The 17176-nt window shown below is 37.5% G+C and overlaps 1 protein-coding gene across 1 annotated transcript; it reads right to left on the bottom strand.

The window, feature by feature from the left end:
- Positions 1-10059: 10059 nt before the first annotated feature.
- Positions 10060-11790, bottom strand: LOC144649084 (putative G-protein coupled receptor No18). Its single transcript, XM_078508550.1, has one exon. The coding sequence runs from the start codon at positions 11638-11640 to the stop codon at positions 10441-10443; it is 1200 nt and encodes a 399-aa protein (XP_078364676.1). The 5' UTR covers positions 11641-11790; the 3' UTR covers positions 10060-10440.
- Positions 11791-17176: the final 5386 nt, after the last annotated feature.

The following is a 17176-nucleotide window of genomic DNA, read 5'->3' as shown; positions in this document are numbered from 1 at the left end:
CCTCTATCTCGTGACCAACCTCACTGTATCGTGTTACTTCCAAGAAAGAGGGCTGGACAAGCCATTTACGAAACACGAAATGTATTTTTTAAAAATGTCAAGTTTTAAAGATCACTCGGATCCCAAAGAAAATTCCTGTCAGTGTTTTCGATCAATTAATTAACAACAATCTCTTCCCGTTGATCTGAAGAATGAAATAAAGTGCAATGCTTCTAAACAGTGGCAAGCAAAAAATTGTTAAACTATCTAAACGAAACCGCGACCAAACTACTTCATTTTATTTTCGACACACAACAATGCCGCGGTCTTTCCTAAGTAAATAAAAAAATATAAATATTTTCGTGGAAACATCAATTTCCGTCTTTTCGTAGAGAAAGGATTTTCTTTGCAACGTAATGTAAAAAAAACAACAACATGGGACGTAAAATATAATTTCTTAGAACAAAAACAGGAAGTTGGTTTTTACTCTGTTATTATATTAAGTCACGTTATTGGTCAAAAGTTATCACGTGTTAACTCTGCTGGACAAATGTCAAATACTCAGAAGAACGGAAGTAGAGAACCATGCCAGTGATCACTGTTCACGTGAAATCATGTGTTTTGCCTCGTGTGCCATGGTGCATTTTAGCAACAATCTTTGTCGTTGCGATCAGTCGCACGACTTCAAACCAGTTTGAATTAATTCGTGCGACTGATGGCAGCAACAAAATAAGCGAAAGCAGCGTTGTCGCAGCGTGTGCACACTTTTGCGACAAGTCGCTGCGTCAAAATATAAATTAACCAATGAGAGAGCGTCATGTATTTTCGTCATATTGAATTGGAAAACAAGTTCACATTCTCACTTTTCCAAATTAAATTTGCTGCGTGTGCACCGAACAAGCGCCTTATCGCAGCGACTTGTTTTGAAACACTACACACGAAGCGACTTGTCGCAGCGACCTGTCGCTACGACTTGTTGCCAAGTGTGTCCCGACCTTTAGAGTACGCTATTGATCTTTCTACTTTTACTTTTTCTTTGCGAGCTCAAGAAAAAGAGAAATATCTGGAGGTTTATGCACTAACTTTTGCACAAAAACCGTGTCTTTTGGCCAGAAGTATAAAATAATGAAAGATGCGAGAGCTGGCATTCCCAGGATAGTAACCATACTAATTCTCGTTATATTGATTGTTCCACCAAAGTAGCACTGAATTCCAGAAGCCTTTATTTTGGGGAAGTTAACTAACAAGTGTGGTAGCGATTTTATTTCGTTGCAAGATGTAAAACGAGGAGATTCTGCGAACTTCATTTTATGCAGCAAATTCCCGTATTATAAAGGTTATATATTAAAAAAATCTTGATAATGCCTACTCATCGATCAGTCGCCACCAAAAATTTACCTGCCGACTAACTCACGTCATATCGTGACAAAGTTCACGACAGAGCGTTACAAAGTTTGTGTCAGGTTACAGATGCAGTTTAAGCCCGTTCGTTGCGTTGTTGATCATTGTCTACATCTACATCTACATATAATTAGGTCGGTAAAAAATCTTAAGATATCACACCAACCGTTAAAAACTAAAATGAATGTTAAAAATGTTAAAAACTAAATAAAACTAATACAATAAAATTTTAAAAACTATTAACTAACTTAGATTTAAAACTATTTACAGACGTTATATTTACAATATCATCTGGAAGGGAGTTCCATTCACAGATTGTTCGTGGGAGAAAAGAAAAATTTAAAAACATCCTTCTTTGACCTAGGAACTAAAAATTTAAAATCTTGGCTCCCACGGGTTCTTCTTTCATGATTTGGTTTAAGATGGGCAGCTACTGAGAAATCGGCCAGGTTGTGGGAGAGTTTATACATAAAAGATAGTCTAGCGATTTTCCGTCTGGTGGCTAGGGTTCCCCAATTAAGTTCCTGAAGCATATCTGTCACGCTTGCATAGGGGTTGTAGTTGCCCGCGCAGAATCGCGCTGCCTTTCTCTGAATTCTTTCCAGCTTTTGAATATCCTTCTCGTAGTGGGGATTCCATGCGGCACTTGCATATTCGAGGGTTGGTCGGACTAAAGTTTTATACACCGTTCCTCTTACCGATCTTGTCTTGTGTCATCTATTCTTTGGACTCTAGCAAACAAGACTAGGCTCAATTGTCAGCATAATTAGAAGCGAAGAGTTATTCGTAATTCTCGCTAGGTAGTTTGTTAAATTCCAGAATTCTTTTAAAAAAAAATCACCGAAGGCCTGTGAGACGAACAACCAAAGGCGGGCGGAACTTGATTCATTCCAAGAAAGATTAAGTGATCGTACATCATCATCGTTTGTACGCGGGTTTGGAGACCTTTGTCTTTTGATGACGTAAGCCAAATTCTTGCAGCTGAGAAAATTGCAAACCCTCGTTTCAACTGACCAATTCTAAGAAAATTAAGTGTGATCAACAAGCTTGACCCTATCTTATTTTTTTTTTTAATTAGCTCACATTAAACTTCTTAAATACATGCAATTTTACTGGGCTGAGTTATTATTGCATTTGCATTTGGCGCTGTGAAAAATTATATGCAGCGATGGGTGCTGATATCGGCATCCGACAGAGGGTTGATAAAGCTAGAGGGTCTTTGCAAAATTGCGATCTGTATGGAGGAGCACAAAATACAGCAGAAGAACGAAAATTAAGATCTACCTAGCTTTTGCACCCTCTGTACTACTCTACGGATCTGAATGTTGGAGAATGACTGTGCATGTTCTAAAGAAGCTGCAAAGCTTTCACTTATCTTGTCTCCGAAAAATCTTGCACATCTTTTGGCCAAGAAAGATTTCGAACAGTGAACTCTTCAACAAGTGACTGAGATGGAGTTGGGTTGGGTTGGTCATGTGCTCCGCAGTAAATCTACCAGCATCTCTAAAGTTGCTCTCAGATGGACACCAGAGGGTAAAAGGAAAAGAGGCCAACCAAAATCCACCTGGAGAAGAACTGCAGTGGCATAACATCAAGCTCTGAATCTTACTGGGGCAAGCTTCACGGCTTGCAAAGGACCGACACGCCACGAGTGGTGGACGTCTTGTGCGCCACTGGGCGTTTAAAGGAATGATGATGATGATGATGATGATGATGATGAAGATGATGATGATGATGATGATAATGATGGTGATGATGAATCTAGCCCATGCCTTATAAAATTACTCGTAAAACTGGATTAGGTAGCAGGTCTCACATGAATGGCTTGCTACCCTTTGAGAGAACAATAGAACAAACAGCAGGAACATTGCACCTAGCCCCAAAACAGTGGCAACTGCTGCAACAGTAAAATTACAAGGCAGCTTACGAGAGCTGCTAACACTAATGACGGAATAGGATCACAGAAAAGGTTCTGTTAGCAAAATAACTACCATGTCGCCAAGTCATGCGCAAGACATGTCACAAGACACGCGACCCAGCTACTTTAATAATTCATCTTACACTTCTACGATCCAACGTAATAATAACAGAACAGACAAACACGAATGCAACCTCAATGTTAACGTAATGGTTCTATATTCAATAGCGGAGCTCCTAGGGGAGCCCCATAAAAATTTAGTGTGTCAAGTGATTGTTGGTCACTGCGCGTGTAAAGCCAAATACCTTTGAAAAAGTAAAGAAAGAGGGTAAAATAGAGTAGAGTGAAGCATAGTTAATAGAGGGAACTGGTTATGAATCTCGGTAAACATCAAAGCAGGAAACAAAGAGGCCAAGATTTAGGTTGAAAGGTCCACCAAGGTGCACACCTTTTGTTTTTCACTCATACACTATGCATGAATTACGTAATCGCAATGTTTCTATTGGTTAGTTGCATGAACACACGTAACCACCTATTATGTTTTGCCAGGTTTTGTGCACTCTCAACGCCCAAAATAGCGAACAAAAACCTACAACAAAGAACTTTGCGGGGTTTCATAACCATTTCCCTCTATTAACTATGAGTGAAGTAAGGAAATATACATATTAACAAGCTGGCAACGCGTTCAAGCTGTGGAACTCCGCATTTACGTTTGGCTAAATCGATATATTATTTATTAATTAGAAAATACAGATTACAGAATTTTGCCGATTCCTGAATGCGTTTTGTTCCAAAGATTGGCAATTAAAGCGACTTGTGCCAAAGAAAGTGTTCCATTTGGCAACTGACAATGTAGCTTCAAGCGAAAAGACGTCACTGCGAATGACGTAAGAACACTACAGTAAAATATGTATTGTTATTTAGATGTAGGATTCGGTTGAAAACATTTGCCGGTTATTGTTGTCGGTGGAATAAAAGTCGTCAAAACATTTAATTTTTGCTATTTATTAATAACTCTTTAGTGGAGGGAAGCAAACACTTAAAGAGTGGAGTATCTTTGCTAACTTGCCACAAGTAAGCTTGCGAGAAAAACTTCGCCAATCATGACACCCAGGCCAAAAAAAAGTTTGGCACCCGATCAACCATAATTATAGAAAGGTGACTGGCGAAAGAAAGGAATTTCGCTAATCTCCCTATTCAGAAATTTAAATGCCAAAAAACAGGCTTAACTCAGGAAAGGGAAGGGTTATTTACATAAATATTCATAAACACAGTTAATAGAATCGTGTTAGAATTTCTGGCTAAATATTTTTCATCAGAAGTGACGGATTTCTCTAAATAACTACTATGTTTATAACATAGATAACATATGAAAGTAACTCTAGTATACGAGACGTGCTCCTATTTTTTTTATTTGATGAACCGAGGCTATCTCATCATGCATGATCTCTCGTAGTTTGACTATCTCCTCCTTTATATGATTTCATAATGGTTTTTACTTCTAACTAAGCAGAGAAGAAAAGGATTTATTTAAAAGAATAAACGAGTTTCCGTCAATTGTGAGCTTTGCCAGCTGCTTAGAATCCTGTGAATAAACCTGCCTCTCATTAAAAGGCCTGTGTCCGTTTTTTTAACATCGACGTTTGCAAAAACGAAATAAAGCCAGGTTTTTGCTGGTTTGATTCCTTTCCAATGCGTAACCGCTGTGCATGCTAAACGAAACTGGGCTGTAAAGAACGTTAAGTTGGAAAAATAGAGGAACAAAATTTAAAAAAGGAAAAACTTTAATGATAACATGTTGGGTCGTGCATGCAGGTGAATTATTTGTTTCTGTAAATTGTCACCTTTGAGTGGTATCAGCTGAGTTGATCAATCAATATAATCTCTTTGTTTCTTCGTCGTCCAAAAATTAGCAGCTTCTAAGTAGATGTCCGCAAATAAAAATGTTCCCTTTGACATTTATGGGATGAACGAGTTCTGATAGTAAATATCCTAATGGCTGCGGCGTAAACTGAACAGCTGAACGGATCGTTATACAGTTGAACCTTGCTAATTCGAACTCGGTTATTTCGAATTCCCCGTTAATTCGAACTAAAACCCGTTTCCCTTGGATTTGCCTTTCAGTCATTTACTATCGGCTATTTCGAACTCCCGCTATTTCGAACTATTTTTTATTTCCCCTGACGGTTCGAAATAACGGGGTTCAACTGTAGTTTTGAATAAAACCAACCCAGCGATAAAGGCAAATTGATTCTATGAATCGCTCTAGAGTTAACAGTGTTAGGCAATTTTCGCCACACCCACATAAAAAAATCAGGCTATACATAAAATTATCATTCGCCACCGCCTATTTTATTGAATAGTCGGTCACTTTTAATGAACACTTGAGAACTGAACGAATTCTTGATGCATGGTATTTCGGTCCAAATTTTTTTAATTACCAAAAATTATTTTTACTGCATGCTGAAATTTTTTGTCACTAGTTTGCTGTTTAGGATAAGATTTTCTTAAAACCGTGATCAGTTTTTCCTTTCTAGTTTCTCAGACATTGGTAGCTTTTGTTGGTGGACGTCCATCGATGTGATGCAAAACTCTGCGTAATAAGTTCGAAACTTTGAATTGCTGAATTGTTTATAAAAAGCGTACGAAGAGCTCTAAACTCATTGTGGTAATACCGTGTTAAAAGTCTGTTAATTGCCCATTTGAAGTACGTCAACATTTCTTGTACTTTAGCAGATCCATTGCCAAAAACCATTGTTTTTGAAAAAAGTGCGAAACTGCCTTAATTATGAAACGTTTAAGTTTAAGATAATTCATATAATATATTTGATCGAAACATTAAAAAATTCTTATTCCGAACAAGAATTTTAAATTGAATCCAATTTCTTCCCTTTTTAATCTTCTTCGAGACTATAAAATCTTTTTGTTATGTCAGATGCACTATTTTGAAAACACTGCATGCTGAATGACCTTCAAAGACCAAACTGAAAATCCATTTAGCTAATTATTCTGTGTTTGGGTTATCTTTTGCCCTATTGTTCGGTAACAATCTTTTCCCTTTCGTTGCGGTTTAGCTATAATAAAAATTTCATAAGAGCTAGAGAGGCATCTTCACCGAAAGGAAAACTCAACATGAGAAAAATTACTGAAACCTCAATTGGTAATCAGTTGAACAGTAAAAATATATATTTGGCCTTTTATTTTATAAAATATAAAATTAATTTCAGTCTATATCAATAAACCGAATTTCGTTCCATTCGCAGCATCCGGAAAAATTTGCGTTTTGAAATATCGAAATAATTTTGTCGGCTTTCTATTTTCGGGTCTTTTAAGCCTTTTCAATAAGATGACAAAACCTTTATCGATATGTGTCAAAATATATTGAATGTGCAAATCCATAATGGTTCTTGGAAATCATGAACAAATGTTTCATAAATTCTACGTCGATTATTACTTTTCCGATAACTGAATGTGTTGATTGCGTTATCAGTAAAATTGTCAACAACTCAAAATATATTTCTTCCATTTACAGATTAAAACGTATTTCATATAATATAGCACACATAAATGTTTGTCACTTTTGACAGAAGAGAGAAGTGTTTTCTTACTATGGAAAATAACACTACAAAATTCATTTCGTGAGATCGGCATTATGTCGATATTAACTATAGAATGTCGAGTTGAATAAACATTCTTAAATGGAAAAAGGTTTCTTGTTGAATTTTACCTTGTGTAAAGCGAGTCATGATAGAGCCGTTTAATCAACTAGCACAGTCCATTAGGACCAACCTCCTTTAAATTAAACTGTCAGAACCGCTCAGCGATAATTGGCGAAAAACAAATTTTGGGACCGATAAGAAGACTACATTGCTAGCTTCGTCTGATCTCACAGCGGGAAAGAAAGAAGATATTGCAAAATACCCAAGAAATAAATACAAGCTCTATTTTAATAATCGGAATGCCTGAGATGTGAGTGGCGTGTCATTTTTACCTTAATTTCGGCTGCAAAATAGTTTGCTTAGGAACCTGAACATTTCATATCAATCTAAAACGGGAATAACAAGATCAGTTTTCAAAAAAGACCGCAATTTATTTTTGCGAGCTTTGAAATTCACCGGAGTTCAATGAAAGCGCATTTAAATTATAAAAGACGACCAATTTTACACTACAAACAGTTAAATCCATAACAGGCGATAAAAATGTGTTACCAGCCGTTGTCTAATTTACAAGAAAACTATTAAATGAACTTTTGCATGAAATATTGCTAAATTACTAGAGCAAACGAATTTACTTTTTAATTCTGCGTTATCGACAAACTGTATTAAGCCAACAAAAAGGGTAGGATATTGAATCGGATCGTTTCGAGATAAACTGTGAGGGATTTTAAGGATGCACTAGGGAAGAAGCCAAAAACTACAACTCAGTCGAAACCGCTTTTCACTGTTCAGTTTGAATTTAAACTTAAACAAACACCGAAATCGTAGCCATTGGTAGCATAGATGGTTTATATTCAAATGCGCGCAAAAAATTGACAAACGAGTGCATGGGCGGTTAAAACAGGTGAAAAAAACAAAACCGCAGTAAATCTCAAATTGCAAATCACTGATTCATGGCCTCCTACTGCGCCTGAAGACTCACAATCATAATTTGTTGGGGAGAAAATTATATTGGCATTTTTTGCATACGGCTGTTCGTCAGTTGAAATTATATTTGTTTAAACTGTTTGCGTTGGATGTAAAATGAGAGGACAATGTCAGTCGCACCGCCAGCTGTCCCGAACAACAATTGACGCTCCACTAGGCGACTTAAGCAAGCAAGCATTTGTTGACGTAAATGACAAAATTAAACTTGTTTGCTCCTTCAACTAGGTGTTCCCTTAGATTACCGCTCAGAGTAGTTTTGATGGATGTAGAACATTTTTAATATGCAAAAACAGCTTGTAATAATTCAGGGAGTAAAGTGGACGCGCAAACTTCGTTTTCTCAGCGACCTCTCTCTTTTAGACATTGGGAAATTGTTTACTCTCAACTACGAAGACGTCTCGTGTAAAGATCTTTTTAGCGAGATAACATTTATTTTATAAAAATTCAAAGCAGCAATTTCCTGTAGTGGAGTCGAACGCATTCGCTCGATTTGCATTTTCACTTTAGAAGGACAAGATCTGACATCTGTTTTCATATTTCAGTTTTATTATATATGTTTTGTTATCGGCCTTGAATTTTGATAATTCCAGCGGAAAAGCAAAGCTTTCTGTCTTTATCTCATTGTAAATGAACGCACGAAAGATATCTTCTACTTTGGAATAGGCTGAAGAAGCTCGGGAAAAAAGGCTTTTTCGAAATAATTTCCTGTGAGCAGAAAATATTGTTTCTATTGAAACAGCTTTCTACATTGAAATCTGTCATTACGCAGCAATGCGGTTTCCGCCTCTAAACTCCATGAAGAGAAGAAAGAGAAAAGAGTGTAGTCATGCTATTAGCAATAAACAAAATTTGAATACACCACTTTGTCGGACAAAATGAATAGCTCTCCTGCAAGGCAAGTTGAACGATTCCGCCAATTGTGTTTGAAACCTTTCAAACGCGAAAAGCGCGCGCAGTAACAAAAAGAAAAAAAGAAAACACAACATTTCCTGGCGAAACAATTGTGTCATGTTGCAAGGGTAATGATTCAGAACAGACCAAGAAGAATAGGACACCAAGCGAAGCATTTCTCAAAAAGATTGCAATTTAAAATTCGCGTATAATCAAGTTAAATTTGACAAAGTCAGTTTAAAGTGCCGAAGAAATATATTACTTTCACACATTCTCTCGCGGATCCTTTCTTTTTCTTGGATAAAATAATTAAATTGAATCACGTTGCTAAGATGCCGGGTTATTATAGAGTGCTCAACCGACATCACCAAAAAGCATAATACCAAAGGATAAAATCCTTTCTAAACTATCTCAAGAAAATATGCGATAACTCATTTATGACCAAGGGCTTTCGCTCGCTTCGATGTTACAATATTTTTTCATGGTCATCGATTTACAAATGTTAATGAAAATTTATAACCGATATATTGACTATATTTGTTTTGACCGTGGTCAAAACTTAGTCAGTCCTAAAAGTGGTTCTCAAAAGAGGCTACTGAACTAGCCCATCGGCAAGAAAAGAGAACCGTAAAATTGAATTAGTTTTATTGCGTAATTTTCAGCGTCAAAAAATCGCAAAACTCGCTAATCATCTTGAACATTGCGCCTGCCTTGAAAGACCGCGCTCATTTAGCTGTCAAATAAATTGGAGCGATGGCGCCAACTGTACATGTCTTTTTACTGGCTCAAAAATGTTTTACCGATACTTAGCGACAGATGTCGCAGGAAAAAATATAGTTTTGAATATTGCCAACTCATTTCTTCGCGGAAGTCTGCTTCGAAAGCGCGCGCAAAACCGCTTTCACGCGGACGATAACAGGTGGTTGAGAAAAAAGCAAAATTTTCATCCACAGTAGCTGTATCGATGTTCACTTTTTCAAAGCTACTAGGTTTATCCTTCTCATTCATTATTTATGGTTATAGGTTCAAGGCAAATTATCAATTAGCTCATTTTTGTTTCCAATCATTTTCAGGCATACGACACACATCGGCAGAAAGACAAACTTGCTAAACGAATTTTGCATAAAGTTATGTTTTTCTGAATTCGCCGCTAAACAAATGCTTCTTTTATCTCTAGCGATTCCTTACATTTCAGATTATCCAAGTAAATCAATCAATATACACATCTACCTTCAATGTTTTTATTTAAAGAATGGTTTCTATCCCTAGGAATATGAAAACTAAACAGCGTCGAAGAGTTACAAATTTTGCTAAATAGCCTTCGCTCTAATTTGCTTGAGAGCGTTTCGCTTAATGACACTTTTCATAACTCGCCAAAATATCTCTTCCCGAAAACATTAAAGCAGTTCATTCGACAAAACGACAAGGCAAATTAGAAATCCTATTTAGTTCTTGCCTGTGCAAGCGCCTAAACAAAAACAGTGATCTGGCGGAGGCAATTTATTTAGCGAGTTAATGTTACACGCTACCGTGCTTATTTAGGCGACTCTTTTCGCCGCGCGAAATTTTATAATCGAGTTCCTGTATCTCGAGAATAACTAATTCTAACTACACCGAATCTCCCTCCTCTTCGGATGCAGAGTTCGCTTCTTGGATCACTATTTGAGGCGTTGTGCCATTGTGGCATTTGCTCTGGAAAAATGTCACGACAGAAACGTCTTCGTCGCCAGAAGACGATCTCTGAGTGTAGCTGTCCCGTCCACGGATTACACAGACACGAAGAAAAATGTCCTTGAAAGCGGAACGAAAATCGCTGTTGAAGCTTGAGTAGATGATTGGGTTGATGGCTGAATTTAGCAGCGGTAGAACATACACGAATACGATCGCGACAAATTGCGTTGCTGTAGGATGGATCTTAACCAAGCAATCATGGCAAAACTGTACTACGAACATTATAATGAAGAACGGCAGCCAGCACACGATGAACGTACCGATGACAATTGCTAGGGTCTTGGTGGCTTTGAGCTCGCGTATGATCGATTTTCGTCGTTTTCGTTCCACGCGCCCGATGCTTACGACGCTAGGCCGCGAATCTGGCCTGTAGTCGGCTTCAGATGTTTCCAAGGGCTCCATAGCACTCGCTGATTTCAACTGCTGCAGTTTCTTCGCTTGCGTGAAGGCGACTTTGAATACCATGGAATAGTTGATGACGAGAATAATTAAAGGCAGGAAAAAGCCCGCGGTTATAGCAAATGTGTAATAGTAACGGTCTGATTTCTTGCATTCTCCGTCGGCGATGGTGAACGCGTCCGCAGACCAGTTCACGAAGGATAGCGATGCTATCAGTCCGGAGTATCCCCATATGAATGTAATGGCAGCAACAGCTCTGCACTTTGTCATGATGCTTCTGTAACTCAATGGAAAGGTGAGCGCAAGGAAGCGGTCGATTGAAATGAGGCTGAGGTTTGTTATGGACGCGCAGGAACACAGCAGGTCCACGAAGACCCAAAATTCGCAGATAGTTTTGCCAAGATCCCAGCATAACGAGTTAAGAGTGTGATGAATGCGAAACGGCATTGAAAGCGCGGCGATGAGGAGATCTGACACGGCCAGTGAGATGATAAAGTAGTTCGTAATTGTGCGGAGTCGCCGGTAGCGGAGGATCGCACCGATCACAAGACAATTTCCGCAAACATCGAGAATCAGAATGAAAATAACAAAACTCGCCTGAGAGATCATGTTAGCCAGGCCGAATGTATTGTTACTGTTGCCTCCACAGACGTGGAGCGGCGCGCTGGAACCGTTCATGTTGACAACACGTTTGCTGTGGACTAATTTGCTCCGTACGTCTGTGCCTGCGTACTTATCCTGGTGCGTCTTAGAATAACAACAAGCGACAATCGCGTAAAAACACGCGCACGAAACGATCTTTGTCGCCAAGTGACGAATAAAGCGCGTTGGCAGCGCTCTTAAAAACATGTTCAGGGCCGTGACATCTGCCATGTGATTTGTCTGTTTTCTGATTGTGTCTATTAATTAGTCTATTTTTTTGAATTTTGAATTTAAATTTTTATTTGGCAAGAAGACCCTCCCCAATCTAAAAAGAGGCCTTTATTAATGAAAAAGAAATGTGTGTTAAAATCTGATGTTTCAGAATTAGTTTAAGTAATTTGTTTCGCCCCAGCTCAAATTTCGGATAACGAGTCGTCAAATGCTTAGACGCAATGTATTTTTACATTTTGTTTTTAAACCGAATGATATTGTCGTTTGAGATAAAGCCCGACCAAAATAGGTTGTGTTTGTTACCTATCGCAATTTTAAATTAACGAAGACAATAAGAAATATTTGTTTGCAATCTGTCGGTGTGCGGCATGCGAATGAAAGAATGATTTATTTTAGACAAAATCTTTCGCCCCGCTGTCCCTGAGATGAAGTAGGAGGAGTAAAAGAAAATGGGTTACAATTTTCAACTTTTAACGCAGCTTGAAACTTAAATATCAAACTCGTGGAAAACAAAAACCCACGGAAATGACAATTATTAAAATACTGCGAGAATTTAAGCCACTCTTGCGCGCTTGTATCCTACAATTCGTGTCCGGGTTCAGAATCGAAAATTATAATGTATTTTACGAGTGAGGAAGTTGTCCACTTGTTGTAATATAGACTGTTTGTTTTAATAGGAATATGGCGTTTCATTACAAGCTATATGTTATCCAAATATGGCGCGAGAAAAAGAAGTCAATATTTAGTTTGACCGTCGGGTTGCTATTTGCTCGTCACAGCGACCCATAATACAAGCTAACACTCTGGAGAAAAGCGAGTAAGAACTTCCTTGAACGTCGCCTATTTGCACAGTGCTTTGAATTTGTTTTAATTAATGCGATTTAGACTGGGCAGCAAAAGTTCAGTATGTACGTACATGCATACATTCCGCGATGTTGACCGCCTAATAAAAATAATCTTCAATGTACTTCCTGCATTTCGCAAATAATTTACAATCGATAAATTTTGTCTTTATAACCCGGTTAAAATTGGGTATTTCAACGCACAAAATATCCAACTCGGCGGCAAAGTACTCAATCGTTCTTACCTACTAAAAGCTTTCCGTCGATTTTCTAATTTGTTTGTTGTTTTTGTCCATTGTAAAAGGCAGGTATTTCTGTTTGCATTTTTGGGTATGCTGGCATAAGCTGGTTTAAAAATTAGTTTAATATCACGCTGGTAAAATGAGGGAATTATTCAATTGTGCTCCAATCTGAACGGAGGCAGTGTTGAGATTTCCTTGAAAGCGAGCACAACGGGGAAATTTTTCATGTTAAGATAACGCACTTCATACTGAGTTTTCATATGAAGAGTTTATGCGGAACGAAAATAGGAGAGGAAAAAGATAAAAAGTGTTTTACTACCAGTTGGCGATAGCTCGCTTAACGATCTGGGCTTCATAAGAAGAAAATTAGGATCAAAATGCCCTGATCAAACGGAAATTTTAAAAACCGACATAATTATTATTATGGCTTTTAAAACGCTTGAGTTAAGAAAACGAGCTCACTTCTGCAAGCGCTAATAGCTGGGGAGACGAAAAAATGATAGGCAAATATGATCTCCATCACCGCAGAAGAGTTTTTTCATATTTTTCTCAACACGTAATTGCTACTCGAAATTGCACTGAAAGGCCACCTGTTTCCTCTTGAGTTTTGGCAAATGATCGTAAACGCAGCTTCCTAGCAGGAGGCGCGCGCACATATTCAGCCACACAGTACCAAATTGTGCCGTGAACAACACGAAGATTGTACATAAGAAGCTATAAAATCAGGCGAGTGTTTTTAACATCAAACTAGATGTGCCGTACAAGTTTGCGTTCGATAGCCACGTTGAGTATATGTGTGTTTTTCTTTGAAGAGCGTCGTTGCTCAGTATATCCACACAGAACGACTGACTGGCGTCTATGTTATTAAACATAGAGCGCCAATTTAGGCTGCGGCTTTTGCGGCGGTGAACAGCAAACAACTTCAAATAAAACGCAGAGAAAACATAATTAAGCTCTCTTTGGTGTTTTTAAAGGGAGAAAAATTAACCTCTTTGTGATACCTGCTCTTCTGGTCGAAGTGTGTTGTATTTGGATAAATTATGAAACAAAAGCTTGGTTTAGATTGCACAAAAACAGATAAGATATGATACGCAGCAGGGATTTATCGAGATATCAAAAGCTGAGACGGGGAATTGGGTATAACTTAGATTTTTTTATTGTAAAAGCATGCCGCCCAATTGAAAATCTATACATATTGATAATACCTCACAAGAAAGAAACATTTTGCAATGGAGAATTTTACACCAAACTTAAATTCAAATTTGTTATAAATCGTGTTTCATTTTGTGTGCAGAAGAAAATTTGAAAATGCAAAGTGAGTACTAGATCTTACGACTTCGCTAACGTATAAATAACTCGAATTCGAACGCCAAAAACATTATTGTAATTAGGATCAAAGATGTGGAGCTCAAAATTTTACAATATAAGCCAGCTTGATCCGTCTTTTGAAAACGAGGAAAGTTTTTGTGAAACCCTCAAAAACTGGCAGGTTCTCAAAGCTGGTGGAACAAATATTTAAATTGAATTGATTCAAAAAGGAATTTTTTTTTATTTTGTGTAATAATCCGAATTAAAAAATCTAACCATTTAGTTTCAAAGATTAATACAACGAAGAATGTACTGACGGCCATATGGCTGCAGCCGGGTTAAAAAAAAATACAGCAATCGATCTTATAAAATTTGTCGTGTCTTCGAGCGCGTGGTAGATCTTTTGTGAACCATAAATAAAAGAAAAGATCTCATTTTTTAAACAGGAAAATACATGTGCTGGAAATTCCTTGATTTCCTTAGTTCTGTCATTTTTTCAATAAAATATTGTTTTAAAACTCGTAAATAGAAAAAAACAATGAAAAAGGTATGCAAATCGACAATTGGTGTCACAATTCGGTTTTCCGGTTTTAAGTCAGTAGCGGCGAAAAATATTTGCGTGTTACGCGCCTATTTAGCGGCTATTTAGAAGTGCTTGGTACACTAATAACTATGAATGTACTTGTGAAGTTAAGCGATAAAAATCGTTTTCATTTCAAACAAGACAAGTAAACACATGTCGTATGTTTAGAACCGAATTATAACATACGTAAATTGTCCGACTAACGGTGGAGAAAGTAGACATTAATGGCTGAAAGTATAGACGGTTAATTTTGGTTTCAATTCCCTAGAATTTTGCAAAGATTCCGTAAATTGAGAGCTAATCAAATATTTACTCCGGTAAATTTTGAAGGTCGGACCAATTCATGCACTAAATTTCCTGTCGAGGAAAACAAATGAGTGCAAAACAAATGCTACTAAACTTTAAGCTTTTCGCACGTTAAAGGTGAATAAGTTGGCCTTATTCTCGATTGAGAAAACTGGATATTCAAAGCAATGGTAATTCAGATTGTGCATATAGTATGCACGCATTTGCACATAAAGCATTTTAAATAACAATTCATATAGTCAACTATTCCTCTCAATGCCGAGGTCCACACCCAATGTGAAAAAATTGCCACTCCTTGAAAAAAATGCGGGCATCACCTAAATGCATATTTTTCTTCTTGAAGATGCTAAGGGAATATAACAATATAACGCGAGAATGGAAGTGTTATTGATCTAGAACTGTAAAAAATTAAATAAGCCGTATATATACTGCTAAAAAGCATCCGCCCATCAATGGATTTGCCCTGGACATCGCGTTATTTTACGTGCCTTATTTTGCGGGCTTTGCGCCCGTTAGCCTGTGTACAGCCGTCCCGCTTGCGCCCGTTAAATAAAATGAAAAAGTGTATGGACGGCAGCGTCCGTACAGTGAGGTCCGGGTGACTTGGAAATGAAGAGTTTCTACATATAGAAGTGATAGAGTGAGGAAACAGAGAGAAAGATTATTGTTCAAAACGAAACAAAAAAAGATATACGCACGTTACATGTAGTAGGTATTAATAAGGGTTGTTCCAACTACAACATAAGAAGCTTTTGTTCACGTAGGGGCATGCTGATTAATCAATAACCTTAATGTCACTCGCAAGAACCTAGGCTGTATAAGAATGACTGAACTATAAAAGAATGAGGCCTTTAGGCGCCCAGTGATCAGACTGAGTACCAGCCTAAGAGATCTGTCCACCTGCCCGGCTTCCATCAGAAAGAAAAATTGATTACAAAAAGAAAAAAAATAAATATGTCAAAGATATGCAGACTAGACGCCGTGAAAACTAGACAGAGAATACAATTCTAATGATCTCTTAATGTGTCAAATATAGGCACCTACAAATACAGACAAGCATGCTAAATAGACCATAAGGAAACAAGAAGTTTTAAAACATGCCTCTGAAGCCTGTCACCATTAATGTTTCAATGAAGGCACCGCCGATTACAGACAATTTGCAAACTGCAAATTGCAAACTGTCAGAATTCCACTTATAGCAGAGCCGTGAAATGACAGCCAGTCATGCCAGCGACTAGACCATTCCGGTAAACACCAAACACTCAGACCAGCCAGTAGGCCGCGCCGCAACGACAAACAATTAAAAAACACCACTTCAGTAGTTTGCTTAGAACACCCACTGCACATCAGTGGAAAAACATCTACAGATGGCGAAAAAAGTACGGTGTACGATGAGTATCATGCGTTAAAATCTTGAAAAGTTACATGAAATCTTGAAAAAATACATAAAATCTTGAAAAGTTACATGAAATCTTGAAAAAATACATAAAATCTTAAAAAGTGACATGAAATCTTGAAAAACACGAAAAAATCTTGAAAACAAAGTGAAAAATCTTGAAAACCGGTAAAAAATTTTGAAAAACGCGAAAAAATCTTGAAAAACGCGAAAAAATCTTGAAAACGCGAAAAAAATCTTGAAAAACACGAAAAATCTTGAAAAACGGTAAAAAATCTTGAAAAACGCAAAAAAATCTTGAAAAACGCGAAAAAAATCTTGAAAACGCGAAAAAGCTTGAAGATTAATAAAGGTCAAATGAGATATTGATCTCACGTGAGACGACGTGCTTGCATGTTGAATACATGTCTGTTAGGCCAAACACTACTCCCTTTGAGCTGTTTCGGTAAAAGTATTGGTTGAGATTTGCGTTTTGGAACTCAACTAACTGCCTCCATTTTTTTATTCGTTTTGTCTCGTTACTTGCATCCAACAAATAAATTCTATTACAGTTTGATTACTGCATTTGAAGTCTCCAGGATGCGGTAACGATGATCTCTTCTGGCAATTTTTTTATTCTTAAGCAAGACTCGAGTTTCGGTTATTCAGTGGAACTCATCAGTTG

This window comes from Oculina patagonica, chromosome 4 (assembly GCF_052425735.1).
Source record: "Oculina patagonica isolate OP01 chromosome 4, crgOcupat, whole genome shotgun sequence".
Taxonomy (NCBI): Eukaryota; Metazoa; Cnidaria; class Anthozoa; order Scleractinia; family Oculinidae; genus Oculina; species Oculina patagonica.
The sequence above is the reverse complement of the archived record's forward strand: the minus strand, read 5'-3'. Positions and strand labels throughout refer to the sequence as shown.